Here is a 26,580-nt window from a genome sequence, read left to right as displayed (position 1 = left end):
AAAGATACCAACCCTAAGACATCTAGGTCTTTAAATAGGACATAAAAATAATAGAAAACGGTTCCAGGCCCAAACAGATCATAAAATCGCATATAACTGGCCCAAAACTCGTCTGGTTGACTTTTTTCGTATTCTGGTTGACTAGTTGACTTTTTGGTTGACTGGTTGACTTTTCTGGTTGACTAGTTGATTTTTCTGATTCCATCTCTCTCCTTCTTCACTTCTTTCACTAAATTCACCTTAAAACCTGCACAAAAACACTGAAATCAAGCATAAACCTGTCCAGCTCTCTTATTTATGAAAATATTGATAAAAGCATGATTTCAAGCTAGTTTCTAAGTGTAAAGGTTGTTTTTTGTGTCAATTTTAAGCATGAAAATAACAGTTTTCAACTGTTATCAGTCATAAAAGAGCCATAGGAGTAAAGTGGGTTTATAGAACCAAGTTCAATCCTGATGGTTCTGTGAACAAGTACAAGGCAAGACTTGTTGTCAAGGGATATGCTCAGATGTTTGGGGTAGATTTCTTTGAAACATTTGCCCTAGTTGCTAGGCTTGACACAATAAGGTTATTGCTAGCACTAGTTGCACAAAAAGGTTGGCTTATACATCAATTGGATGTAAAATCAGCCTTTCTAAATGGATATTTGGAGGAAGAAATTTTCGTGGAATAGCCAAAAGGTTTTGCTCTTCAAGGACAAGAAGGCAAGGTTTATCTACTGAAAAAGACATTATATGGTTTAAAACAAGCACCAAGGTGTTGGTATAGTAGAATTGACGCACATTTAATGAGCTTAGGCTTTGTGAAAAGTCTAAGTGAGTAAACCTTATATATTAAAAAGGTGAATGAAGATATACTTATAATATCTCTGTATGTTGATGACTTATTTGTTACAGGAAATTGTAAGGAGATGATTGACAAGTTTAAAGAGGAAATGGAAAATGTCTTTGAAATGACAAACCTTGGAAAGATGACATTTTTTTCTTGGTATGCAAGTGCAACAAAAGAAAAATGAAATATTTGTGTGCCAAGAAAAGTATGCAAAGGAAGTACTTATGAAGTTCAACATGGAAGAGTGTAAGTCAGCTACAACTCCAATGAACCAAAAAGAAAAGTTTTGCAGAATATATGGAGCTGAAAAGGTTGATGAAAAGTTGTTTCGATCCTTAATAGGATGCTTAATGTATTTAACTGCCATTGATGGACAAATTTATGAACACCGAAATACGGCGCCACAAACTTGTTTTACAATCGGCAAGTATGACCGAATCGTTTCAAGTAATAAACTTGGTAAGACCAAGTATCGTTCTCCCAAAGGACTCACGGCCTAGTTTAGTTATGTGATTCGTTGATTAGCTAAGACTTAAGAACGAAATAATTGGATTTTACTATGCGAAAGACGAAAATAAACATGTATGCATGAGGTTGATCAATGGCTAAAACAAAATACAAATACTTCAATGGAATATATGGATGAGTATGTTGTTGGGGTTATCAATTTCATCTTATTCACTCTCATATATTTTAGGAATTCAACATTCTTTTCATCATTGTTAATGCCACTCTCTAAATTACCTTTCAAGAAGGCTTCTCCCTAATTACGAGTTCATACGATTCCTAGCATTCCTAATAATTAGTTTATTCAGCGTAGGAGCTTAACGGCAACCAATATACTATTGGGAGAAATTCCCCAGATCTAGACTTCCCCGTACGTTTCCGTATCGACAAAATCAATAATCATGCAGTGAATGAGTTAAACAAAGCAAACATTGAGCAAAGAAGAAAAACCCTAACTAATGATGAAAGAAAACATAGGTCTTAAATGTAAGATGTAAAAACAAATTCCATATATGAGAGTTTCATAAGACTACATTGATTCCCCAACAACAATACAAGGTTTAGTTCACCATATTCATGGTGAAACTAGATGAACAATAATGAAAGATAAAACCCTAGAAAGGTGAAGAGGTAGCCTGAGCATCCAAGATCCTCCTTCAAAGGGATGGAAGAGAGAGTATTTGCTTCGTCACAGCCAAAGATACAAACCCTAGGAAACCCTAAAGCTTATATATTATTCGTAAATTACAGAAAAATTAGGCCCAAGCCCATAAAAGTATCGCTCAGTGGTAAAGTACCGCTCAGCGGTAAGTGCGCGAGCTCGATTCTTCCCCTTAGCGGCCATTTTGCCCCTCAGCGGATCCCCGTGAACTCCTGAGTGCCGCTCAGCGGTAAACTGCCGCTGAGCGGCAGTTGCGGCTTCTCCTGTTGCACTTTTTGATGTCTTTTCTGATTCCCTTTCTCTCCTTCTTCACTTCTTTCACCAAATTCACCTTAAAACCTGCACAAAAACACTGAAATCAAGCATAAACCTGTCCAGCTCTCTTATTTCTGAAAATATGAATAAAAGCATGATTTCAAGCTAGTTTCTAAGTATAAAGGTTGCTTTTAGTATCAATTTTAAGCATGAAAATAACAGTTTTTCAACTGTTATCAGCCACCCAACAATATATCTTGCATTCAGTGAATTTGTTATCAAGGTACATGCATTGTGCTAGTGAAATTCATTTTCAAGCAGCAAAAAGAATTCTTAGATATGTTAAAGGCACAATTGATTATGGTATATGGTTCAACAAAGTTGAAAGCTTAAGTTTTGATGGTTATTCAGATAGTGATTGGGCAGGATGTGTTGATGATATGAGAAGCACTTCTGGTTACTGTTTCTCTCTTAGTTCTGGAGTTTTTTTATGGTGTTCCAAAAAGCAAGAAATTATAGTCCAATCAACAGCAGAAGCAGAGTATGTAGCTGCTGCTGCTGTAAATCAAATTGCCTAGATAAGGAAAATATGACTGATTTACACATAGAACAAGAAGATAGCTCAAAGATTTTTGTGGATAATCAAGCTGCAATTTCAATTGTCAATAATCTAGTTTTTCATGGCAAAACAAAGTATTTTAAGATAGAACTTTTCTTTTTAAGAGAAGTTCAAAGAGAAGGACAAGTGAAACTAGTTTATTGCAAAAAAGAAAATCAAGTGGTTGATATCCTAAACAAGGCACTTCCAAAATCTAGATTTGAGTTCTTGAGGCAAAAGCTTGGAGTTTGCGATTCCAAAATCAAGGAGGAGTGTTGATTGATGACTATTGGAAATTAACAAATTAAAATAATATGTTATGTTATTTTTTAGGAAAATAAAAGTCATGTTGACTAGTAGGATTTATTTGCCATTTTCTAGGCACTAGGAGCACTAGTCTGTTAGTGGTTATAGATGCCAATATTTTCGTGCATTTACGTTCAGTTATTTGCTTTATAAAATCAATAGCACTATCAATGAAATATTAATGCAGTTTTATATTCCTCTATCCCACTCTCTCAAACTTTTTCAATAAAATAACCTACACATCCTGACTACTACTTTTTTTTTCTACCAAACACATACTAAGCTCCGAAAGAACACGAATTTTAAAAATAAAGTAGTTTTGAGATTTTGAATTTTTGTTTATAAATTATTGTTTTTTAGTGTATATTTTTGTTAAAACATAATTGTTATGTTATTTCTTTATTTTAATATTTTTGCCTAAAGACAAAAATGTCTTTTACTTTTATTTAATTGATGTAAAAATTAATTAACGGAGTGTAGAGATGAAAAGTATGCAAATTAAATAATCTGAATATTTAATAAAATGATATAATGTAAATCTTTTAAAAGATTTAGTTGTTATTTTAAATTAGTTAAATGAAAATAGGAGATATAATTTTGGTGGTTTTAAAGATTAAAAAAGATATTATTATTAGACAAAAACATTATTAGATATTGTCATATATTTTAAATGATTACATGTATTTTAAAAAGATTTGGTGGTTTATGATATTTTAAAAAGTAGTTAAGAGAGAATAAGAGAGGAAATCTTAGTGATTTTAGAGATACAACCTTAGTATTGACCAAGGTATAAGGAAGCTTACCATTGTTTGTTGTATGCTATGCATTCTTGATTTACTTGCATGAAAATACTTGTTTGATTATATGATTATGATTATGATTATTTGTTGCTATTATTGGGCAAGAGTTTGTATGTGCATGGGAATAAGGTTTTGGTAATATATTTTATGGGTTTTCCCTATGAATGTATTATGTTTGTTTTGTTAGGTTATCCCAACTGGTTTGATGCTAAGATATAACAAAATTATGATGCTTGGGGGTTTCCATGTAAATATATGTTGTAAGTGTTGGGTTATTGGACTCTCTTCCTATGTGGAGAATAGGCCAAATAATGTGGACCATTATGTTTCACTTCGTTTTAATAGAGATGGGTTAGATTAGTAGGGCACATCAGACTCATTTGAAGAGAGGGAAAAGTCAAGTAAGAGAGAAAGGAAGAGAAGAAATCATTCTCGCATAACATAAAACCTGCACTGGTGTTATCGTTGTTGTGAAATCGTTCACCGTTGGATCAGACTGATTTTTGGACAGTGGGTTTTAGACATATGGTTCTTCATTCTGATCGTTCGGATCATCAATCGGAGGTCTAGTTTGAGATAAAACAGTCTCGCATCAACAACTCTATTTTGGAGAAATTTTCATCTTCTTTGTTCTCATTTGTAAGCATTACGCTTAGTTAGTTTGACTTATTGAAAACCCCATTTAATGTTTTATGGGAGACTCTTCTGCACACTATTATTGATCACAGTGAATTTTTCTTTGGTTTGGATGACTCGTGACTTTTACTCTTGCATTGAAGGATTTTCCACATTAAAAATTGTTAGTGTTTCTTTGTGCTTTGGATTCTATTTTTGTTCTATTTGTTTGGTGATCCTAGTAGATTTTCACAAGAAGGGGGATTGAATTTATGCTACATTATTATTCTTTGTTAAGTTGCTATTATTTTTGGCCACTTTTACCATCAGTAAGGGTGTGGTAATAATCATATGCAGTATAATTGGGTTTATTGGGGGGTATAACATGTTAATGATTGGATCTGGAAGATTCAAGTGATGTATTATATATGTTTGAGTATGTTTACAAGGGTATCTCATGCTTGAATGCATGTGTGATGTGTTAAGTATGTTTCCACATGATCTAGGGTTGATGTATATATGTTTGATTACTTGAATCATGTCCAAGATGTGTTTCGATTTGGCAATAATCGATCATTAGTGGTTATAATAGATTATCTGTACGTTGGTTTTTGAGTGTGATGTCAGGAATAATTGATTATAAAGGATTATAATTGATTATCCCTTCCTACGTGATGTTTCTAGGTAAACTTCATTAAGGATACTGATTATCTATGCGTTGGTGAATTTGATGAAGAGAGGACGTGAACCAAGCCTAAGGAGTTGTGGAACATGATGATAATCAGAGATTGAGGATACTGATAATGTAAAGGGTCAGTTTGACTTATGGTTGAGGATGGAGCATGAGTGAATGTTGGCATATACCTGAGCATGTGATTATTGAGGTTGCAAAACCGTTATTTTTATACTTAATTTTGACATCAAAAACACCTTTTATGACTTAGAAACTAGCTTGAAATCATGCTTTTGCTTAAGTTGTGGAAATAAGAGAGTTGGATGGGTTTTATGCTTGTTTTTCCTTGTTTTGGCAGGATTTTAGAGGAATTGGGTGAAAGAAGTTGAAGTAGCAAGGAATTGGACTCAGGAAAGGAAGGAAAATTCCACAAAAGAAGAATCGCAGCCACTGCTCAATGCCATTTCACCGCTGAGCGCCAAGCTTGTTGTTGAATTCTCTGTCTAACGCTTAAGCGCCATCGCTGAGGGCTAATCCAAGTGTCGTAGTCACCATTGAGCGGCATTTCTACCGCTGAGCACCAGAGTCTGCTGTTAAGTGCACTATTTCACACCTCAATGCCATCGCTCAGCGTCACTCTCAGTGTCGTACTTACCGTTGAGCGCAATTCCTACCGCTGAGCGCTGTTAACTTGGGCCTGGGCCAATTTTCTATATTTTCAATAAACTATATAAGGGTTTAGTCGACCTAGGGTTGATATCTTTGGACAGAAAGAGGCGAAATTACACTCCTTTCACCCCTTGGAGGCGGATTTTGGATGCGGAAGCTCAGATCTTCAACTTTTAGGGTTCTATCTTTCATTGTTTTCATTATTTTCATCTAGTTTCACCATGTCTATGGTGAACTAAACCAACATTGTTGTTAGGGAAATGATGTAATCCTTTGAAACTCTCATGTATTGAATTGATTCTTGATTATATATGCTTTACTTCATTAATTGTTAGGGTTTTTCCTCTATACTCTATGCATGCTTTGTTTAACTCATTCAATTGCATGATTATTGATTTTGTCACTATGGACACATATGAGAAAATCTAGAATTGGGGAAATTCTCCCAGAAACAATATTACCTAGACATAGGAATAAGAGGATCGATTGTCTTTAAGCTTTTGTGCAAATGTAATGCATGATTAATTGCTAGGGAGACAAGACATTGTGAACTACTAATTAGGATTAGGCTTTCTTCACCGAGACATCGGGTTTAAGGTAAATTAGAAAGTGACATTAACATTAATGAAGAAAGATCAATTCATAAATACATCAGAGTGGATAGGATAAGTCCGAAACCCCAACAACATAATGATTTCATATTTTACATCAATCACTTTTGCATCTTTCAATCCAATTGATCAACACTTGCATTCATGTTTACTTTTTCGTAATATAAACACAATGATTTCGTTTACAAGTCTTATTTAATCAAGAAATCACATAACTATTTAGGCCTTGAGTCTCTTAGGAAACGATACTTGGTCTTACCATTTATTATTACTTGATACGATTCGGTACACTTGCAGAAGTGTTAACAATGGAGCATGAGTGAATGTTGGGGTATACCTGAGCATGTGATTATTGAGCATGATTGTGGAGGATAAGTTTATTTGTTGTACCTCGTAAATCCTGGTTCTATTTATGGATAGGTGTTTCCTTTTGTCTTGTGTGCATCGGAAGGGTTGTTTAGGTATTGAGTTTTCCTTGTATGGGGGTAAAGGTGTGTTCCTCGTCCTTGTGTGGCAAAACTACATGTTCTTAGCTAGATTACAGGATTATTCTAGTAGATATGTAGGAAAGGCTACAGATGATCTTTAGGGGAGGCTACAGGTGGGCTGTAGGAGCAGTTACAATTGGTGAAGTAGAGTATAGGAGTGAGATGGACTATTTTCACAATGGTGTTATGGTACAGTGATGCTCATGGTGTTGTTCATGACTCTGATAGTCATTATGGTGATGTATCTATGATAACGATCAAGATACTTGAGATATTTTAGTTATTGCTATGTTTATAACGATGTTACTATAATGGTTATAATAGGTAATTAGCATAGGTGCTGATGAATAGATAGACCAGGGTCCAAGTTTAAGATGTTGAAGGTGACATTAATAGTTAAAGATCGATGATCGAATAATTCAATGTTTGAATTGTTTATGTTAAAAGATTAAGAATCCTATTGTTATTGGAATGTTTCATTGTGATTAATATAATTCGAAGATCTTTTGTGTTTGATTATGGTTATATAATGTATCTTGTGTGTTTGATTATGATTGATATAATCAATATGTATATACTTTATTGATATTATTATTTTATCGATAATTTATCTCATACATGTTTTTTATTTGTGAATGAAATTATCACACTGATCTATAATATGTTATACATGAACAAATGATATTATAATGTTCCAAAACAAAAATAGACTCATGAATTGAATTAAAAGATTTGACTTTTTTTAAAAAGTTCTTTTAGTATAGATTTTTGAAACAAAGTAATTGTAATTATTTTATTTCCTTAATAATTTTATTTACTTTTGAAATATTGTAACTACTAGACATACTTTTGAAACTATTATGTTTTGAATTAATTATGTGTGTTGAAAGATTAAGATATTTGAAAATACATTTTTGTACTATGATAAAGTTGTAAAATTTATCAACTTTTATAAAATAATGACATCCTAGAAATCGAGATATTACACACACCCTTGACAAACTCCAAAGTTATGCACTCAAACAAAAGAAAAATTCAGCTAGCAAAATGTAAAGGAAAAAAAAAATAACAAGACACCCGCATCCAAAAAGCAGAAGAAATTGAATAGTGAACCCAAGGAATGCTGGAGAATTGAACGGACAAAAGAATACAAGCACTATCTTCCCACTGACCGACCTACAACAAGATCGTTCAGGATCTTCTCATAAGTCGGTGGTAACATATGAACCATTAGTATACAACACTAAGAAGCATGTATCAACTCTATCTTAATTTCATCATTGACAATAAAATGAAAAAAGAAAACATTGTCATTTAATCCCCCAATACCTAACCAACCTAATCAGCAACAATTCAAATGAACATATGTCAAAGCAACTTCAGTCCAAAATAACATCTATATTGAGCTCCTCCTGCAGTTTCCAGATGGAGCATTGTGATAGATAGTAATGGAAAAAGTTAAGTAATGAACCATCATATTTCCATATATTTCAAAACTTAATTCCATATATTACTTTCGTAAGGACCTTTAGAATTACCTGTAACTTTTAATAGTAGCATGGACCTTCTTAAACCGTCAAGGCAGCCTTATGCACCATGGTTTCCTTGTGTATTTGGTGGCAGCTCTTCTCCACAAGATCAAGCAGCCTCTCCATGTTTGCTGCCCATGAGTTAAGAACATCGTTGCTATCCTTGGCTCTTTGGAAACAAACTATTCCCATGGGTCTATCAATTTTCGCCACCAACGCCTTGGACACAACCATATCTGAAAGATGCTTCTCAGCTTCCTAAAAGTTTGCAAGGAGAATTAGTTAGAATCTTCAAAATAGTTTTGCAACATGTGTATTCATTGTAGATCATTAAGAAACAATATAACGATCAGTTTGAGGGGTAAATGTACTATTCAGATCTTTTAAGCTGTGGGGCAATACCTATTAAAATCTGTGCAGGAAAACACATTTGTATAATATTAGGAAGTCTAAATATCAAATTTGGTTTCTTTTTATGTTCTGATTTGCAACTATGGCCCCCTTATTTTCTATCATGATTTCAGTCCCCTTATTTTAGAAAATCAGCAATTTAGGTTCAATTCTTAATTTTGCATGTTTAATTTTTTTTTATTTAATTAATTGAACTATTTGCCAATGGAACGCGAATATGTCGGATCTATGGTTCAAATGACCAAAAGAAAAATAATGAAAAAGTGAAAGTTAGATAAAATTGTGGTGTTTTACAAAAATGTGAAGTAAAATTGTAAAAAATAAAGGAGACCAAAATCATAAATCAGGAAATAAATTGTAATTTAGCCTACTAAGGCAAAGAGAATATCTGAGGAGGCAGTTGTCCTGAAAAGCTTATATGTAGGTTCATTCCTGACTAAAGCAGAATATAACATGAAACTACCTTGCCACTGGTTATTGTGAAGGACCTGAGATATTTATCTGAAACACTACAGGCTTACCCAAACACATTAAAAACAACCAATTACCACATATAATCTTTCGGCACATAATCATAACTAGCATTCTAACCTGGACATTGAGGCACAAAAGCTCTGCAAGTCTCTTCAAAGTAATCCTCGCATAGTATTTTGATATAACAAGAATATTCTGGCAAGGTAAACAAAAATTAACGTTCACATTAAGAAGTGCTGAAAACTGAAAAATAAGACATTCACAAAATACCTCCCAAGCAATTTGGAGGGAGAGAGGGTACATACGAAATATAATAATGTAAGGGAATTACATGTTCAATTACTCTTTCCCTTAGATCTTCTTCTGCTTCTTCACCCAAATTCTCTTCAAGGATATTCTCATTCTCAAACTCATCCTTGTATGAATCCCAAAGAGTTGTCCACTGGATAACCTCCATAGTGACCAACTGTTTCAACAGTAACCTACAACGTGATGTGTAACAGGTGCATCAAATGAGAAGGAAAGCATGACTAAAATGCCTAACACAACACAAGCCCAAGCTTAGGGTGGCGTACTTAAAGTTTGGAATCTCAGACAGATTCCTATCCTCCAAGGTGCAACTGAGAAGGCTTGACTGCATTGGATCATGTGGTGATAGAACCAAGTACCAGCATATCTTCCTCAGGATCTACACATAAGGAAAATGTTCAGAAAAAAAGGAGAAACACAATCTGACAATAACAGATAAATCAAATCAGTAGAAGGGAACCCTACTGGAATCCACTCGGTAGGATTTTCTTTGACAGATGGTATCTCATATATTGCCTTGTAGCATCGGCAAATTTCAAGGTAATCCTTTTTATGGGAATAGTACCTTCAAAATAAACAGAAATCATCACAAGAAAACCAAAAAATTATGATCAGCCTGCAAGCCTCATCTGAAAGTAGGCATCAAAACAATGCAACACCAAAAGCAAATGAAACAGAGCAACCATATTAAAAAGAATCTTTGTAGATTATTTGATAGGATATAATATGATAGGTTATAATGGGTAATAGGTGAACGTCATATGAAACAGTTTAGGAATTAATTGTTGTTGGGTAGATGGAAGGGGGTTGCCTTTATAAGAGGGCAGGGGGGTCTGGCATAGGGGAGCTTTTTGATATTCATTTATTGACAGGAGGTTGTTCCTGTGGAAGGGAGAGTGCTCCCTTGGGGAAAGATTGTAAACACTTCTTTCTTTGATTACAGAAGCAATATACATTCATATTCTTTCTTTTGTGTGTGAATGGGTATTGTGAGGAGTGAAAGATTGGTTTCTTGGCAAAAGAAACCTAACAAATTGGTTCGACTGGCCGGATCATTGAGACAGAAGCGTGATAGAAGGAAGAATGAAGGCTTTGAGGAAAGGATGGATCGAAGAATGAATGCGAATGAATGCCCTGGAGGGAAGGATGGATTCGCTGGAGACAACATTGGAGGAATTAAAAGCAGAGACACGGGGTATACGCCAAGAACTTAAAGAACTCATGCAAGTTCTTGGAGGAAGGGCGTGGAACCAGGAAAAAGGATTATTAGAAGGCAGTCCAACATCTGTAAATGGAGATCAAGATTTTGTTAATGGAGGAAAAATAGGAAGGAGAGATATGGTTGTCACAAACATGTAAAACACCAGAAGACCAATGGCAGGGATATTTCCTTGCAGGGCTGGAATATGATGTTCAGAGGAAACAATTAGCTCAGCATGATGATGATGATGATGATGATGAAATTGGATGATCTAATCAACAAGCTCTTTCCTTTTTAGCTTCTAGGATGAAAAAATATGGACAAGGAGAGCCAGTGCTGTTGCTATAAAAATACAAGAAAAGTTTTGGGGTTGGAAGAAGAGAAAAGAATTCTTGATCATTCCTCAAAAAATTGTTAAAACCTAGGCCCATGTAAGTGGTCACCAGGTCAAAAGGCAGTATAGAACAATCATATGGTCCATGGGAATTATAGAAAAGAAGCAACTCTTAAAGGAGTCAACAATTCTTTCATATAGACCACCACCCAAGCCTCTAGACCTGAACTAGAGAGCAATAGCCAGTGGGTTCCCTTCCTATAATGAAGATGAGCCATGGGAACAAACATTACTGTACCAACCTTGAGGACAAGGTTGTTTTGCAGCAGGGTGTAATGATAGGATATATGGAGGAAACAGTTTAGAAATTAATTGTTGTTGGGTAGTTAGAAGTGGGTTGCCTTTATAAGATGGCAGGGGGGTTCTGGTATAGGGGAGCTTTTTGATATTTAGTTGATATTTAGCGTATTGATAGGAGGTTGTTCCTAAGGAAGGGAGAGTGCTCCCTTGCCGAAAGATTGTAAACACTTCTTTCTTTGATTATAGAAGCAATATTGTTGTAATTAGAGAAGATATCTTTAGAATCTTCCTAATTAGAGAAAATAGTTATATAATCTTCTATTTTATTTTGCTTACCTAGTTTCCCTATTTTCCTTTTCAGGAGAATTAGATTATTACAAATAGAGGATATTAGAATGTATATTTTTATAATTGAGAATAATAAAATCAGTCTTATTTTCAACTAATATACATTCATATTCTTTCTTTTGTGTGTGAGTGGGTCTTGTGAGGAGTGAAAGATTGGTTTCTTGACAAAAGAAACCTAACATTATTGAAATTGATTTTGAAAAATAGATTTAAATTAAAAAAAGCTGTGAGAACTAGGTAACTCAGTTTATAGGGATTGTATAATGACAAACAGAAAATAAGAGTTATTTGGTAATAGTCACTAAATGAAAATTAGATAATGTTGTTTGAAAGGGTTCCAACTTCAGAGTTCAGAACATAACGTATTTACAGAATGATAGTCATTCTCAAAACAATAATCAAAGGTACAAAAAGGCATCTTTATGTTTGTAAGGTAAGGAAAAATAGAACCAGTATCGTGTTGAATTAAGAAAATAATTCCTTATATTTTTAACGTCAGTCAATGCATGATACAGTTAGTATCATGCTAGGACTGACAGTTGTGCAAGACATAAACACTAGAGCTCCAAAGTTGGTTTAAATATGGTAAAAGAAAAAGATATAGGCTTTTGACAAAAAGGTTACACCAGACCAATAAAAAATGAAAATTGATTAGTTGGAAAGAAATAAGCGACTGTCAAATAACGTCTGTCTAATAATTTGAAGAAAGTGATGTCAACCGTAATGTGATCTACTTTTGAAATCATGTACTTTTGCAAGAATCATCATTGAAATTAAAATTTATGCTTCCGACAAAAGTTAGAGAAACTGTTCAGGTTCATCACAATTATATTCATTACACAAAAAGCTATCCACAATCTAAAACATATTGTTTCATGTTTTATTTAATATCATGTATAGTAAGTGCATATACGCCAGGTTGCAAAACTCAGGATGTTTTTGGAAGCGGACCCATTAGAGGATATCAAGAAGAAACTAGACAAATTTTACATGGTGTTGATCCTTCGTGCCCTACATCCTGATTTTGATCATCTTAGAGATCAACTTATGACCAGTCGTGAGGTTCCCTCCATGGAAACATTAATCACTCGCCTTCTGCGTGTCTCAGTACCTCAAACTCAGGAAGCGCATGAACTAGTGGAGCCATCTGTCATGGTTGTCATATGAGGAAGAGGAGGACGTGGCACTAGAGAAGGAGGACGAGGAGGTCGGTGACGTCCTCAATGCAAATACTATAAAAGGATGGGTCACACTCAAGAGAATTGCTACTCTTTACATGGTTTCCCTTCCAAAACTGCCAATATTTCAAAGACTGAAACTTCCACTTCTAAGTTTACCGAGGATGAATATAAAGAGTATCTAAGGTTAAAGTCTAACAACTTGGCAAAACCATCTCAATCTCCCAGTTCATCAACAACCTGGATTTTTCAATCTATGGAAGGTCAAAATTTATGGGTAATTGACTCAGGTTCTTTTGATGACATTTCTAGTAATACCTCTTTGTTCTCTTCTATTTCCTTTAAAAAAAACTCATTTTATAACCCTTGCAAATGGATCTAAAACTTCCTCTAAAGGAGTCTCGGTCATGTTTCCTTTTCTCCCTCCCTCAATCTCAACTTTGTACTTTTTATCCCTAATTCTCCTTTTAATTTAATTTTCCTGAGCCAGTTGACCAAAATGTTAAATTGTTCAATAGCCTTTGATCACAAATCTTTTGTTATTGAGGAGTGTGGTTCGGAGAGACAGATTAGAGAAGGATATGAAGCTGACGGATTATACCATTTTGGATTTGTCCAAGGGTGTCTTGTGTTGTTGCTCGTAATCCTAAAGTGTTACATGATCGACTTGGCCATCCTCATTTGTCTAAATTAAAAAAGATGTATCTTGAACTTAGTGGTCTCCAGACCATAAAATGTGAGTCATGTCAATTAGGAAAACATATTAGATCTTCCTTTCCTAAAAGGTCTCAAGCAATATGTAATTCTAGTTTTTCCATCATCCATTCTGATATATGGGGACCTAGTCATATCTCCTCCTTTGGTTTTAGATATTTTGTTACCTTCATTATGAGTATTCAAAATGTACTTGGGTTTATCTTATGAAAAATCGTTCTGAATTGTTAGCTATCTTTACATTCTTTTTGAATGAAATCAAGAATCAATTTGGTCAAGTAATCAAAATATTAATAAGTGATAATGCAAAAGAGTATTTATCATCCTCCTTCTCTGCCATCTTGAGTTCCCATGGTATATTACATCAGTCTACTTGTCCTCATACATCGCAGCAAAGAGGTATAGCAAAACGAAAAAATAAATACTTGGTTGAAATTGCCTGTACCCTTTTGCTTGGTGCCCATATTCCTGTCCATCACTAGGGAGATTCTATCTTAACTGCATGTTATCTTATTAATCGGATGTCTTCCTCCTCACTTGATAATAAATTTCCTTTCTCCATTATGTTTCCAAATGATCCTCTCTTTCATACATCTCCCTGAGTGTTTGACTGTGTATGTTTTATTCATAACATGTCTGCAGGTCTAAACAAACTCTCCGCTCGCGCTCTTAATTGTGTCTTCTTAGACTGTTCTCGACTCCAAAAAGGATATCGATGTTCCTTTCCTGAAACTAAGAAATATTACATGTCTACCAATGTCACATTCTGATAGGATATGGAGGGTTTATGAGAGGAGAGAGAAGAATGAGAGAGAAGTTAATGAGATATAACTATTTTAACAGTTAGGAGAGGAGGGAAATAAGCGCTATTATAAATAGAGCTTCTGTATCTTGTATAGGGAGTTTTTGAATTCTTTTTATAAAGACAGGAACCATTATCCTGTGGAGGGGGAAGTAGGCTCCCTTAGAGGTGTTAGGGGGTGTACGTTGATTGAGATATTAATACAGATTCATTCTTTTTACCATCTGTTTTCTTGTTGGATTGTGTGAGTTGAGTTATTAGATAGGTTTACTAATCCAGAAACCTATCAATTTGGTCTAACCTGCCAGATCTTTGTGAGAGAGAGGTGTGATGAAGGGGAAGTTAATTGCGTTGGAAGGTAGAGTAGACGGGAGGATGAAAGTTATGGAGGAGCAAATGGAGGCCATAGAGATTACTATGGATGGATTGAAAGCAGAGATGTCAACGTTTCAACAGGAAATCTAATACGTATCTAAACTCTCAACACTCACAATAAACCGAATGAATAACGAAGGAATGGAATTCTTTTATTGATGATAAAATCTGACTTAACAAAAGCAAACAATAACTGGGAGCATAACCTCCTTCAGTCACTTGAGAGCATAACCTCCTTTACAAAACTCAATAATCAAAAGGATGCCTTCCATCATAGCGTTAGGCTTTATTTATATTAAATATTTCCCTAGAATATAATTCTATTTACTATAATTAACTTATACTGAATATCTCCATAAGATATAGCTCTAATTACTGTAATTAACTTATACTTAATATTTTCCTAGGATATATTACTGTAATTAACTTAGACTACATATTTTCCTAAGATATATTACTGTAATTAACTTATACTGAATATTTTCCTAAGATATATTACTGTAATTACTACTAAATCTTTCTTGCCTTTCCTAACTGTTGTCCCAGTTAGGATAGTCCTCTTCAACCAATCGGCTTATGGTCTTCGCTGCTCCCCATCGCTCCGCTCGAGCTCTCACCGCCTTTGGCCGTTCGGCTCGACTCCTCCCCGTCTTCCATCATTCAACCTGACCTTTCCCCGCTTCCCACCAGCTTGGTCTTCCTTCCTCCAACGTTCGGCCTTCTCCTTATCTCCTAAACCTTTTTCTCTCATACACCTTCCAACCCCTAACATTACCAACCGCCTGATGATCAACCTTGTCCTCAAAGTTGAAATCTGGATATTGCTCTTTGATAGTTATTGCATCCTCCCAGGTTGCTCCGTCTAGTCCCCCTTCTTGCCATTCTACTAACACTTGTTGCACCTCGTCCTCCCCTTGTTGAACCTGTCTCTTATCCAAAATTCAGATAGGCCAAAAAGACAGCCCCTCCCCTTGCAAGTCTCTTGGCAATTCCTTCTCCACCCTTTTTTCCCCTACTTCCTTCTTCAACTGGGATACATGGAATACTGGATGTATCCGTGCGATATCTAGCAATTGGAGCCTAAAAGCCACCTCTCCGACCTTCTGTGTGACTTGGAAAGGCCTAAAATACCGAACGGCTAGCTTAGGATGTAGTCTGGTCAGCATGGAAGTCTGCCTGTGTTGTTTGATCTTCAAGTACACCCAATCTCCAACTTCTACATCCGCTGGTCTCCTTTTTTTGTTGGCCTGTTGCACCATCAATTCTTCTCCTGAAGCTTCATCGTCCTGGATTAATTTAATCCTTCTGCCAAGAGAGCCGAAAGCTCCATCTGCCTCTGATCCACATCAGTCTCCATTCCTCCATCCTCTTCGACCTCATCTTCACCCAATATAGTCCCTCCTCCACCGACGCTTCGTCCCCACGATGATGGGTTCTTACTTCTGCTCCCACCTTCCGCCTTATTACTCCGGCGAGCTTCTTCCACATCTCTAGTAATGTGCATGGCCATCATTAATTCGCGAGGGTCTAGTATTCGAACCTGATCGCGAATCTCCCCCTGTAAACCCGCAAGGAAATACCCTAACAACTGCTCCTCTGGTAACCCACTCGTTTGGCCCACCAATACCTCAAATTCCTGAACGAATTCGTCCACAGTCCCAGTTTGCTTGGTCGCTACCAGTCGCTTGAAAACGGTTCCCCTGTTTCTTCCCACGAATCGCATTACCAGCGCGTCCTTCAATCCTTCCCACAATTGGTTTCTCGCCTTCGTCCTCCAGAACCGAAACCAGTACCCTGCACTCCCTTCCATACTAATGTAAGCCAAGCGGATCTTCTCTTCCTCCGAAACGCCTTGTAATTCAAAGAATTTTTTTGCGCAATTGATCCACTTGAGCGGATCCAATCTGTTAGGACGTGCAGAGTCTATGAGAGGAGGAAGAGGAAACAGAACACTTAATTGGGGAAACAGAACACTTAACTACTTAACAGCTAATCAGTTAAGTGAGGGGGCGGGAAAAGGGCCTATATATTAGGACCCTTAGTGTTTCAGTTAGATAGTTGAGTAGTTTGTATGTGTAGACCGGTCTTAGCACCAGGTGGAGGAGGTTAAGCTCCTAAGATACAGTATAATCTTGATTCATTGTTGTGAATACCAATCATACTATTCTTTCTTTTCCAATCCTTGACTGTGGTGCTTGAGTTAGAGAGAGAGCTGGTTAGGAACTCCTTTCAGAATCCCTAACAAAGTGGTCCGACCTGCCGGATCTGTGCGGAGGAGAGAGGGTGCTATGGAGGGAAGGATGAACGTGGTTGAGGGACGATTGGAGCACATCGAGATGGCGGTGGATGGGATGAAAGCGGAATCAGCGGCGAATCGGCAAGAATCTATGGCCATGCGCAAAGACATTCAAGAACTGATAAGGGTGATGGGGGTGCGCAACAAGCAAACCGAGGAAGGCTCCGATGGAAGTCAAAGGTCCGTAAACCATAATGGTGGAAACCAGCGCGTTGATCAGGGGGACAGAAATGGTGAGGGGGAGAGATCGGGGAGTTTACCCAATTGGAGACGACGGGTGGAATTACCCATTTTCAAGGGTACCAACCCCTTGAATTGGATCAGTAGAGCAGAGAAATTTTTCGAGATTCAAAAGGTAGCAGAGGAGGAGAAGGTTGAACTGGCGCACATTAGCATGGAGGGAAGCACCGAATATTGGTTCAAGTTCTGGAAGGATAAGGCGAGTAACAAAACTTGGGAGGGCCTCAAGGAGGCGTTGTTAATCCGTTTCGAGAGTCGGCACCAAGGCGGAATTTTTGAAAGAATGGCGGCGATCAAACAAACGTCCACGGTAGAGGAGTACGTGAGGGAGTTTGAAGCGTTAGCCAGACAAACGAAGGAGTTTTCCGATAAGCAATTGCTGGGTTACTTTTTGGCAGGATTGCGCGAGGAGTTGAGGTGTCAATTGAGGCCCCATGACCCACGAGATCTGACGACGGCAGTGAGAATCGCACGCGGCGTGGAGGACGCGCTTCGGGGGTTAGGTTTGCTGGGGTGGTCTGGGGCCAAGAACCCGCCATCATGGGGGCGATCCACCAGCGGCGGAGCAGTGGTGGCAAGAGCCGAGAAGCCAAGGAGCATGCCGGGGAGGACCGTTACGGCAGAGAGTGTGGGGTCGGCGAGACCGGACGGAGCATCGAGGAATTTATCGGAGAGAAGGGGCGGGTTCGGCGAAGGAGACAACCGGGGACGAAACTTTCGCAACCTGCCCTACCCAGAGTTTTTAAAGCGGAGAGAGGAGGGGAGATGCTTCCGCTGTGGCGGGCCTTTCAGTCCGGGCCATCAGTGCTTGGAAAAGAGTTTGAGAGTGGTGCTGCTCGCCGAAGATGAAGAAGAAGATACGGAAGGGGGCAAGGCTGAAACGGAGGGCCCATGCATGGAGCTTTCAGCGTTTTCTGCCGGAGGGCTGACGCAACCGAAGACGCTAAAACTGCAGGGCAGAGTCAAGGGAAGAAACATCTCAGTACTGGTTGACAGCGGTGCTAGTCATAATTTCGTAAGCAAGTGGTTGGTGGAAGAGCTGAAGCTCGAACAGGAGGACACCCTACCCTACCAGGTGAGCTTGGGAGACGGCCATAAGAAGGGAACCCGAGGGTGTTGCCCAAAGGTGAAAGTAGGCATGGGGGGCATTGAAATCGAAGAGAGATTTTATCTTTTCGAGTTAGAAGGGGTTGACATGATCCTAGGGGTCGAATGGCTGGCCAAGCTTGGTGAAATCACACTCAACTGGCGAGACTCAACCATGGCGTTCCAGCATGCCGGAGAAAGGGTGGTCATTAAGGGCGATCCGGCGTTGGAGAGGAGGGTGGTCGAACCGGAGAAATTGTTGAAGTTGAGCGAGATAGACGCATGGGCCTTGGTGTGGAGTGTAGAGAGTGAGCTGGGAGAGGAAGAAGAGACCACAAAGGAACAGCAGGAGGAGTTGGAGGGAATTATGGGGCATTATACAGGGGTATTTCGGGAACCCCAGGGCTTGCCACCTAATAGAAAGGAGGAGCATCAGATCATCTTAAAAGAAGGCACAACACTGTAAACGTACGCCCCTACCGCTATCCACACGTCATGAAGGCAGAGATTGAACGACAAGTGTTGGACATGCTGCATGCAGGAGTTATAAGGCTGAGCGTGAGCCCTTACTTCAGCCTGGTCATCCTTGTTAAAAAAAAAGATGGTAGCTAGCGGTTTTGTATAGATTACCGAGCGTTGAACAGGCCACCGTCCCTAACAAGTTTCCGATCCCAGTGATTGAAGAATTGTTGGACGAGCTCCAAGGCGCACGTTATTTCTCGAAGGTGGACCTCAAGGCCGGTTACCACCAGATTCGGATGGGCGAAGCGGACGTTCAGAAAACGGCGTTTCGAACGCACTCGGAGCACTACGAATTTTTGGTGATGTCGTTCGGCCTCACCAATGCCCCCGTCACTTTCCAAAACGCCATGAATGACCTATTCAGGCCATACCTCCGGAGGTTCGTGCTCGTCTTCTTTGACGACATTCTTATCTACAGCACGACATGGGCAGCCATCTGGAACATGTGAAGCAAGTGATGGACCGACTGCAACGACAGAACTGGGTGGCCAATCGGAAGAAGAGTGAGTTTAGGAAGAGGTCAATCCGCTATCTGGGGCACGTCATCACGGAGGAAGGGGTCAAGATGGATAAAGAAAAGGTCGGGGTGGTCGTCGCATGGGGAGAACCCAAAACACTGAAGGCATTACGGGGGTTTTTGGGGTTGACAGGGTACTATCGAAGGTTCGTTCGGGACTACGGGAAAATAGCGAAACCCCTCACAGAGATGTTGAAAAAGCGAAACTTTGTGTGGACCGAGGTGGCCAGGGAAGCAATGGAGAGGCTGAAGAATGCGGTGACGACGGCGCCTGTGCTGGCATTGCCGGACTTCACGCAGCCGTTCTCGGTGGAGTGTGACACGTCTGGCGGAGGACTTAGGGCGGTGCTGTCACAGGGGAGGAGGCCGATAGCGTATTACAACAAAGCTTTGTTGGGTGCGAATATGGGGAAATCAATATACGAAAAAGGGCTCATGGCGGTGGCGATGGCAGTGCAACACTGGCAACCCTATTTGCTGGGGCGGAAGTTCGTGGTGTATACAGACCAGAAGAGCTTACGGTTCTTGTTGGAACAGAGGGTAACGACGCAGGCCCAGCAGCACTAGATAGCCAAGTTGCTTGGCTATGACTTCGACATCGTATACCGAACGGGAGCCACGAACAAGGTAGCCGATGCGTTATCACGAAGAGAAAGGGGAGAGCTGGTTGAAGACGGTGACCCAAACGCAGAAGAGGGGGAGGCTGTAGCAGATGCGTTATCACAAAGAGAAAGGGAAGAGCTGGTTGAAGAGGGTGACCCGAAAGCAGAAAAGTGGGAGGCCGAATTAATGGGAGTAGTGCGACCGTACTGGCGAGATTTCCAAGAGGTGATACGGGAGGTAGAGGAAGACGCCGAGTTGCAGAAGATCAAGGAGGACATTTCCCAGGACCCGAACACGCACCCCGCGTATACGATGGAACATGGGCGGTTACATTACAAAGGCCGACTGGTCCTAGCAGCTAAGTCGAAGTGGATCCCAAAACTGCTCGCTGAATTTCAAACTACCCCGACAGCCGGGCATTCGAGGGTGTACCGGACGTATAGGAGGATGGCCCAATCGTTATTCTGGCTTGGGATGAAGAGGAGCATAACGGAGTATGTGGCTAGATGCCTAGTGTGCCAGCAGCACAAGTACCTTGCAGCTTCTCCCCAAGGTCTGCTGCAACCATTACCGATCCCCAAGCAATTTGGGAAGACATCAGTATGGATTTTATTGTGAGACTATCGAAGTCAAGAGGGAATGACGCCATACTCGTGGTAGTGGACCGTTTAAGCAAATATGGTCATTTCCTTCCACTCAAACACCCATACACTGCGCGAACCGTAGCTGAAGCATTTGTAAAGGAGGTTGTTAAGTTGCACGGGGTGCCAAAAACGATAGTAAGTGATCGCGACCCTTTATTCCTCAGCATCTTTTGGAAAGAAATGTTCAAGATGCAGGGGACCTGTCTCCAAATGAGTACCGCATACCACCCCGAGACCGATGGGCAGACCGAGGCACTTAACCGCGTACTAGAAGGGTATTTACGTTGCTTCTATTCGGAACAGCCAAAGAGCTGGTGTACCATCCTTCCCTGGGCCGAGTACTGGTATAACACCAGTTATCAAGGAGCAGCCAAGTGTACACCGTTTGAAGTAGTTTATGGCAGGGCGCCACCAGCACTAACCAGATTCATCCCTGGGGACACCATGGTGGAGGCAGTTGCGCAAGAGATGCAGACGAGGGATGAAGCCTTGCAGCAACTCTGTTTCCATTTGGCGAGGGCGCAAGACATGATGGTGAAGCAAGCCAATCGTAAGAGGAGACCAGTATCCATCAAGGTGGACGATTGGGTGCATTAAAAATCAGGCCACACCGACAAACTTCTATGCCGGTAAGATTACACCCGAAGTTGGCAGCACGGTACTACGGTACTACAAACTTCTATGCCGGTAAGATTACACCGAAGTTGGCTACAGTTACCAGAGAATGATAGAATACATCCCGTGTTCCACGTGTCCCAACTGAAACTAGCAATAGGAACGAAGCAAGTGGAGAAAGAATTGCCAGCTGACTTACAAGTAAATGGACCCACATGTTGGCCAAGTAGGGTGATCACTAGACAGGTTCAGCAACATGAAGGAAACCCACGCGAGAAAGTATTAATTGAGTGGCAGAATGGAGGAGTGGAGAACGCTATTTGGGAGGATCAGGTGGTGATGCAGGAGCAGTTCCCCGACTTTAACCTTGGGGACAAGGTTAATCTCCAAGGGGGAAGTGATGTTAGGACGTGGAGAGTCTATGAGAGGAAGAAGGGGAAACAGAACACTTAACTGGGGAAACAAAACACTTAACTACTTAACTGCTAATCAGTTAAGTGAGGGGGCAGGAAAAAGGTCTATATATTAGGACCCTTAGTGTTTCAGTTAGATAGTTGAGTAGTCTGTATGTGTAGACCGGTCTTAGCACCAGGTGGAGGAGGTTAAGCTCCTAAGATACAGTGTAATCTTGATTCATTGTTGTGAATACCAATCATACTATTCTTTCTTTTCCAATCCTTGACTGTGGTGTTTGAGTTAGAGGGAGAGCTGGTTAGGAATTCCTTTCAAAATCCCTAACACAATCCCTCAAAAAGGGGCAACTCTACCCATTTTTGCCACCCGCCATTTCCTTCGCCGCACTCCCCCTCTCTTCCTCCCATCTTGTCGTCCCACCTCGTCCCTCGATTGCCGTTTACTGACGCTTGACTACCGTCTGATCGCGACTCCTCGCGCACCATTGCTCCCAGAATTCGCATGACCTCTTGCAACTCTTGCCGAATCGCCATCGTATCTTGGCGCAACGCTACGTTTTATGCCTTTATTCCATCAACCGCTATCTCCATGGCTTCTAGCTGGCTCTCCACTACATTCAATCTACCATCAATTCTTCCCTCCATCGCTTTCTTCTCCCTCAATTGGATCTGGCAGGTCAGACCAATTGTTAGGTTTCTGTAATCGAAAACCTAATTCCCTCTCTCGCAAATCACAACAAGAACACAAAGCAGAAGAATGAATGAAACGTATTGATTTATTTGCACATTAACAATATCGAAAGTCAATGTACAAGTATGGATGTAAGTATGGACGTAACTATGGGTAACTACGGGAGCCTAATCCCCCTCCTCAGGCCAATGCCCTGACTGTATGAGTAAAACATAACCTAACCTAAAAGACTGACAATTATTCTATTTATAATAGGTTCCTCCCACAAACCGTTATTACAGTTCTGCTTTCCATTGTTCAACGCTCCCGTTAAACCGAACGACCCCTACCCTTAACCGTTCGACACTCGCCTCATGCTCCCACTGCATGTGGCCGCTCGGCCCCTACTGCCTGTAGCCGTTCGGCTCCTTCCCCATCACCCTTAACTGTTTGGTTTTGTCCTCCCTCATATACTAGTCGTTCGGCTCCTTCCCCATCACCCTTAACCGCTTGGTTCTTTCCTCTCTCATATACTAGCCATTCGGCTCCTTCCCCGTCACCCTTAACCGTTCGGTTCTTTCCTCTCTCATATACTTTCCAGCCCCTATCATAGAATGTAGTAGCTCGATCAGCCAAAGTCGAGTATAGGGCCATGGCGTCACTCACATGTGAACTTATATGGGTGAAACAATTCCTTCAAAACCTTAACTTCTGTCACATCCATACTATGAAGATGTATTGCGATAGTCAAGCTACTCTCCACATTGCATCAAATCCAGTGTTTCACAAGAGGACTAAACATATAGAAATTGATTGTCATTTTGTTCTTGAAAATTTGTTGACTAAAGAAATATGTACTGAGTTTGTTGAGTCAAACGATCAACTCGCACATGTGTTGACCAAGTCATTAAGGGGTCTCGGATTGGTTTATTTGTTCCAAGTTTGGTACATACAATTTGTATGCTCCAGCTTGAGGGGGAGTGTTATTTTATATTTAGTTAGTTTGTTATTATTTCTTATTTGTATTTTGAGCTTAGTCCATATTTCTTCTATTATAAATAAAGGACCCTATGTGTATATTCAACACAAGGGAGATTAATCTCATATATAGTTTTCACTATATTCAACTATAGAATTTCTATTGCAATAATAGCAATATTTATCACTACTGATAACTATGTTGAAACAGAACAACATCTATATTTTAACACTCCCCATGATGAATTCAACAATCAAAACAAGACAGCAAGTAGGGAATCAGTTACCGAATCATTAGTTCATAATAGATCCTCTTCAACTCTGGCAAAGATGGTATATCTACAGGAGCTTCTTCAACAACATTATCACCTTCTTTAGCCTTTTTCTTTTGCTTTGAAACATGAGCATCAAATACTCTTGTACTAATCTTTCTTGAGAGAATATGAGCACGAACATAATCATGGCGGTCTAGACACAAACGAACCTAAACCACAAGTAAATGCAAGAGAATGACAAATTAACAAAATTAGTGGCCAAAGTGAATTTCAGTACTTAAGGGCATATTAGAATGTATAGTACTTGTTCGAGAATGAAAGCGATTTTCTCAGTTTTTGCCATGGCACCAAAAGTTTCTACCTGTTAAGAAAACCAATAATGTAAGTCACCTGAGAACTAGTTGCATTATCTAGTAAAATACCCAAATCAACGGTGCATAATAAAAATCCATCACAACATTTAATATTCACACTGACCGCAACTTCTTGCATCAAATCAGCAGCTTCATCAATAAGTCTTTGTTCTTCCTTAATTTTTGCAAGATTCTTGATCAATCGAGCTCTCTCAATCTCAACATATATCTAACAGATGATACAAATTACAGTACAATGTTTATTAAATATGCATCTTATCTTACTAGACTACATCAGAGGACAATAAAAAGGAATCATCTAGAGTGAAAACATCATATGCTCACCTTTCCTGCACATACACTTTCCAAGGTTTCGATGAGGTTTATACGAATTTCAATATGCGGTGTCTCATCAATATATTGCATAGCTTGCTGGACCATCGCTGTTACAGCCTGTATACAAAGGATAGGCTTATGAATGAAGATCATGTTTCTTGTACCAATTGCAATACAACAAGGTAAAATCTCTACTCTGAACAAATAGATTATAACTTGTCAAATGCAAAGCTGTGAGTGTCCTAATAACTTAGTATCGGGGCAAAAACAACAGAGAAATTTTCACGGATCATTTCATAGCTTATAAGGGCAAGAAACTAAGGGTGCAGGTAACACGACTTCCAGATCAACTTTATTAGAGACGTTGTGTGGCAAACCAAACCAAGAAGCATAAGTGGTGAAAGACGCATGTTCTGCAGAATGTCTACTCTAACTTTCTATAGTAAGTGTAAAAGGTCTTAGCATGGATAATTATGGCCAAAAATACAAATAACGTTTCTTTTTCTAGTCAAAATGATAATTAAATACATACTTAAGATTAAATTGATGAAATCAACGAATATCACAATACTTAAACTTTTTCTACGAGCGCACATGTCCCGTTGATATTTGGAACAAAATTTCCATAGATAACGGTTAACACAATCCCTGGCGAGTAACGAAACACTATAGAATATAGATTACGAAGTAGACGACAACAAATTTTAAAGCAAACAAAGAAAATCAAGGCCACATCAATTAAAGCCCTGACAAACCTAACATAAGTTAAACTACACAGATGATCAGCATAGAAAACAAAACAAAAACTAGATAGGCTTTTGCTCCTAATGAAAAACAAAGAAAGAGCCCTTACCTGCTTAAGCTGGCCACGTCGTTTGGATAACAGAACAATCTGGTCATTGAGAGTGTTCCATGCACGCGCTTCGAAACATAGCCGTAAAATTTCAGTGACGGCGTTTCTTGTGGCGGCGACATCGCCGGCGAGCCTCGCATGCTTCTCGGCATTCAGCAATTGCTCTATTTCGGCGTCTAAATTCTCTGCGTTCACCTGAAAATCCAGAAGAATCATCAACTCTGCTAATCAAAATCCAAATTCAAACATTCCAAATTTCTTTTTTTCTAAAACCTACGCCAAGCAGCTTCATAGGGAGGTATAAATAAAAGTAGAGACACAAAGTGACATCGAGTAGAAGCAGGGGAAGCGTATAAAGAAGAGTAGAGATCTGGAGCGTGAAGAACATTTCGAAAACATTAGCGCATAAGAGCAGGGAGGTACCATAGCCATAACCAATGAAGTTAGCGACCTTGCGTGCAGGAGGGGTAGAAGAGAGGAACTTCTGTTGTACTCTACCATTGAAGTTAGCGACCTTGCATATCATTAAACTATTTTATGGGCCTAACTATTTTAAACAATTGTGGGCCTGTCCTCTCCGCTCTCTTGGTGTACTTCCCAGTTTTGTTACTCAATCTTCAAACTTTTCTAAATACTTAAATAGACTCTTTCTATTAAGGTAAAAAAAAAAATATTTTTCCTATAATTATCCTACTCACCCACTTTTACTTTTACATTCGTTTTCTCCTTTCTTCTAAGCCAGTGTCACCTCATCTTTTGTGCTCTTGATCTCCATTCCCTGCACCACCTTACTTTTGTTCTTACTCTTGCTCACACACATTTAACCTTCAAGCAACCATTCGAACACATTCTTTTTCTTTTACATTTCTTTCGCTTTCGTTTCTTTTATAGTTTTTTTTTTAATTTTACTTATTTTTGTGTGTTCTTCTTTAGATTATAAGGTTCACGGATTAAGGTTTAGGATTGGTTGCCTCTAAGCTTTTATGCGAATGTAATGCATGAATAATTGCTAGGGAGACAAGACATTGTAAACTAGTGATTAGGAGTAGGCTTTCTTCACCGAGACATCGGGTTTAAGGTAAATTAAAAAGTGACATTAACATTAATGAAGAAAGATGAATTCTTGAATACATGAGAGTGAATAGGATTAATTGAAAACCCCAACAACAACATCATTCCATATATTTCAA

General features: G+C 39.1%; 1 protein-coding gene and 1 pseudogene across 3 annotated transcripts; both read right to left on the bottom strand.

The window, feature by feature from the left end:
- Positions 1-26,580, bottom strand: part of LOC128196231 (uncharacterized) — a 194,970-nt pseudogene that overhangs the window by 64,937 nt on the left and 103,453 nt on the right.
- Positions 1,899-25,972, bottom strand: LOC108331424 (26S proteasome non-ATPase regulatory subunit 12 homolog A). 3 transcript variants are annotated; one of them, XM_052876597.1, is made up of 12 exons: positions 25,668-25,807; positions 25,391-25,585; positions 24,547-24,654; positions 24,326-24,430; positions 24,153-24,209; positions 23,861-24,057; positions 10,203-10,302; positions 10,004-10,116; positions 9,760-9,910; positions 9,546-9,623; positions 8,553-8,801; positions 1,899-2,338 (listed from the first exon to the last, which is right to left on the bottom strand). In XM_052876597.1, exons 1-11 carry the CDS (start codon positions 25,776-25,778, stop codon positions 8,583-8,585), a joined length of 1,434 nt encoding a protein of 477 aa, XP_052732557.1. In that variant the 5' UTR covers positions 25,779-25,807; the 3' UTR covers positions 1,899-2,338; positions 8,553-8,582. The 3 variants fall into 3 exon arrangements, with proteins under 3 accessions (XP_052732557.1, XP_052732558.1, XP_017421578.2); XM_052876598.1 differs by lacking the exons at positions 1,899-2,338; positions 25,668-25,807 and adding exons at positions 8,097-8,426; positions 25,814-25,972; XM_017566089.2 differs by lacking the exon at positions 1,899-2,338 and adding an exon at positions 8,097-8,426.

The sequence above is a fragment of the Vigna angularis genome, chromosome 4 (genome assembly GCF_016808095.1).
Source record: "Vigna angularis cultivar LongXiaoDou No.4 chromosome 4, ASM1680809v1, whole genome shotgun sequence".
In the NCBI taxonomy this organism is placed as follows: Eukaryota; Viridiplantae; Streptophyta; class Magnoliopsida; order Fabales; family Fabaceae; genus Vigna; species Vigna angularis.
The sequence above is the reverse complement of the archived record's forward strand: the minus strand, read 5'-3'. Positions and strand labels throughout refer to the sequence as shown.